The 3,028-nt window shown below is 38.4% G+C and overlaps 1 protein-coding gene across 4 annotated transcripts in view; it reads right to left on the reverse strand.

Annotated features, from left to right (window-relative positions):
• Positions 1 to 3,028, reverse strand: part of trak2 (trafficking protein, kinesin binding 2) — a 25,164-nt gene that overhangs the window by 19,732 nt on the left and 2,404 nt on the right. For all 4 annotated transcript variants that reach the window (XM_016268120.1, XM_016268119.1, XM_016268121.1 and 1 more), the window contains exon 2: positions 446 to 640. In XM_016268120.1, the coding sequence (XP_016123606.1) occupies positions 446 to 500 (55 nt within the window). In that variant the 5' untranslated portion in view covers positions 501 to 640. The remainder of the gene's footprint in view (positions 1 to 445; positions 641 to 3,028) is intronic.

Consider the following 3,028-nt stretch of genomic DNA (forward strand, 5'->3'; position numbering starts at 1 on the left):
TTCAAAAAACTTCATTCTGTGTGATTTATAAGCTTTTGTACCCGTGGGGACCACAAATTAGGTCCCCACCGTGACACGAGTGCCCATGAGTCTGTGTGTAGTCAGGTTTAACCCTTTAACTGTCACCCGTCCCCTCTGTGGGACGCCTAAGACTTTGTTGCCTTTTTCTCTATCACACTTTAGAAATAATCAGAAATTATATATCAATTGAAAACTTTAAATCTCAAAATTCATCCTTTGAAACCCATTTTAAAATCAAACATTGCATTACCATGAAAATGGTACATCAATATCATGTTACAAAATGTTTTCGTTCATGAATTATAAAAATTTAAGTTTGGATCGTGCACTTTCACATCTATGTTCAAAAAAGTGACAGTTAAAGGGTTAAGTCCCCACCAGGATATATAAACCAGTACACACACACACACACACACACACACACCTGTTCCCGCAGCTGTGTCCTCCTTCTCCACGCTCATGGGCTTCACCTCAAACATTCTGATTGGTCAGCTGGGCAAATGAGGGCGGGGCTCCTCACTCATGCCCAATCCGCACGAGCAGAAGACGTAAAGGCCGCTGATGTCACATACTGTTCTGTATCAAAACACCATGGAGATGCTCAGACTCCAGCCTATACCTGAAAGACAGAGAAAATAAAAATACCATGACATTAATAACCATATCAGTGTGTGTGTGTGTTTCCAGAGGCTTGCATGGAAACATGTTTGTGATGCCCGGGTTTGTAATCGCTCCCTCATTCTCTCTCTGCTGACATTTCAGCTCTGGTTGAGTGGGTCTCCTCCAGCTGTTTGGCAGATTAAGCGTGTATGTGACTGAGCCAGAGACTTATGTGAAAGGAAGTCTTCAGTTTATTATTTCCCTTACAAAACCCAAAACACCACAGTTCCTACTAGAGACTGTCCAACTTGTGTTTTTTAATGACTGATACCTTTCATTTTTATGTTTCAGTGCGCACTACCCAGAATCCATTTCTTGCTAGTGTTACTTTAGAATAATAATAAAAAAAAACTAAATATGAATTACTTTAATAATAATAAAAACATATACAGAATGAATAATAATACAAAATAACAGCAGTTCAGTGTCCAAATAGTTTTCAGGTCACCGTCTCTAAAGCTTGCATGTTTTCTTCAGGCCACGTCGCAGCTGTCTTCGAGGGGGGAGTGAGGGGCACTTCCTGTTGTTCAGAAACTCAACGTCCCACTGTACCGTACATGATGATGTTTACAGAGTATGATACTCATTTTGGAAACATGGGTTGGCTTTATAATGGATGAAAGCTGAGGGCCAAAATTCCCTTTCCAAAAATGTACTATAATAATCACTCTGCAAAAACATAAATAAACAAATAGTAGGATAACAGAGAAGCTACATTTTGTGTTTTGTGAACAGACGAAAATATTAGTGAAATATTATTACAATTTAAAATAACCGTTTTCTATTATATCATTTAAAATGTAATTTATTCCTGTGATGCAAAGCTGAATTTTCAGCATCATTACTCCAGTCTTCAGAAATCATTCTAATATGCTGATTATTATTATTACACAGTTGTGCTGCCTAATACTTTTTGTGGAAACTGATACAATTTTCAGGATTAATTGAATAGAAAGTTCAAAAGAATTTTATTTATTTGAAATAGAAATCTTCTGTAACAATATAAATTAGTGCTGGGCGGTATGACCAAAGATTTATATCACGGTATTTTTCAAAATTAGACCGGTTTCACGGTACATGACGGTGTATTTTTTTTTCCATGCATGACCGGGTGTTAACCATATTTTCTACTGATTGAGAGGAAATACTGCAGTATGTTGACTTAGAATGCCCTATTTTACTGTCATGATGAGTGAATATTGTCAAAAAATACCACACTAAATAGTGACTAAACACGACCCCTTTTAATACATGTTAACCAGGAGTCACTCTCATTTATAATCGCGGCATCATCTGATAAAATCAACATGCATCTACACTAAAGAGAGGCTATGCAGTTGTTTTGGCTATATTACTTTTTTGTCTCATGCAGCGCACTGCCTGCGTCCGAGTAACAAACTAAAAAAAAAAAACATGCATGTGATATGAACTACGCTCATATTTATAATTCCAAACAATCAGTAAGCGACAGGTGCTAGGAAACGCTGTTTTGTACTCATTTATTGACGAGTCGGCTGCGGTGCGGCTAACTGAATGCGCTGCTTCTCTGCCGCTCACTGCACAGAACAGACGCCGAGAGAGGCGACACTTCTCCGGGAAAGTCAGACCTCACGCTCGCGGGACAGCACTGACGAAATCTTCCAACTGAACCATAGCTAAGGTTTATCCAAAAAAGTTGCTAGGTTTGTCAGTATGAATATTCTATGGGAAAAAAAACGCTAAAAGGGTCTGAAAGTTGCTAAATCTAGTGCTAAAGTCGCACTCGTGTGTGAGACGCGGGAGCTGATGGCAGGGGCGGTGGATATTTGTGGAGGTCAATGTGGATATTGTGGATGAGATCACGTTCTATTAGTTCTACAGCTTCAGTTTGGGAACTTTCACGCTTAGTAACACATACAGCTGTTCCCTCACCACAGTTCAACAGTGAAAAGAGACACCTTTCAAACAGTGTTGCATTTCGAACGTTGTTTAAGTGACATACACCGGTATTGCGGTATTTTAAAAATTAATATCATAACAAAAATAAACACCGGTATTCGGTATGAACCGGTATACCGCCCAGCAGTAATATAAATATCAATTTAATTTGCTGAAAAAATACATTAAGGTTATTTTTAAAAAGTAGGGGTTCACAGTAACCTTTTACATAAGGGGTCACAGTCAAACTGTTTCAATTTCAAAGTGACGATGTTTCACTTTCCGTGTGTGTGTTTGTCAAACTCAGGAGGGTGTGGGATGAGGGTTTTGTGCACAGAGAGAGATCAAAACAAACCTGCTGTACCGCAAACAAAAAAGTTGTGTAATGCATTGCATATAATGTTGGGAACAATTGAATGTGTATATATAT

The sequence above is a fragment of the Sinocyclocheilus grahami genome, unplaced genomic scaffold (assembly GCF_001515645.1).
Source record: "Sinocyclocheilus grahami isolate Dianchi unplaced genomic scaffold, SAMN03320097.WGS_v1.1 scaffold43.1, whole genome shotgun sequence".
Classification (NCBI taxonomy): Eukaryota; Metazoa; Chordata; class Actinopteri; order Cypriniformes; family Cyprinidae; genus Sinocyclocheilus; species Sinocyclocheilus grahami.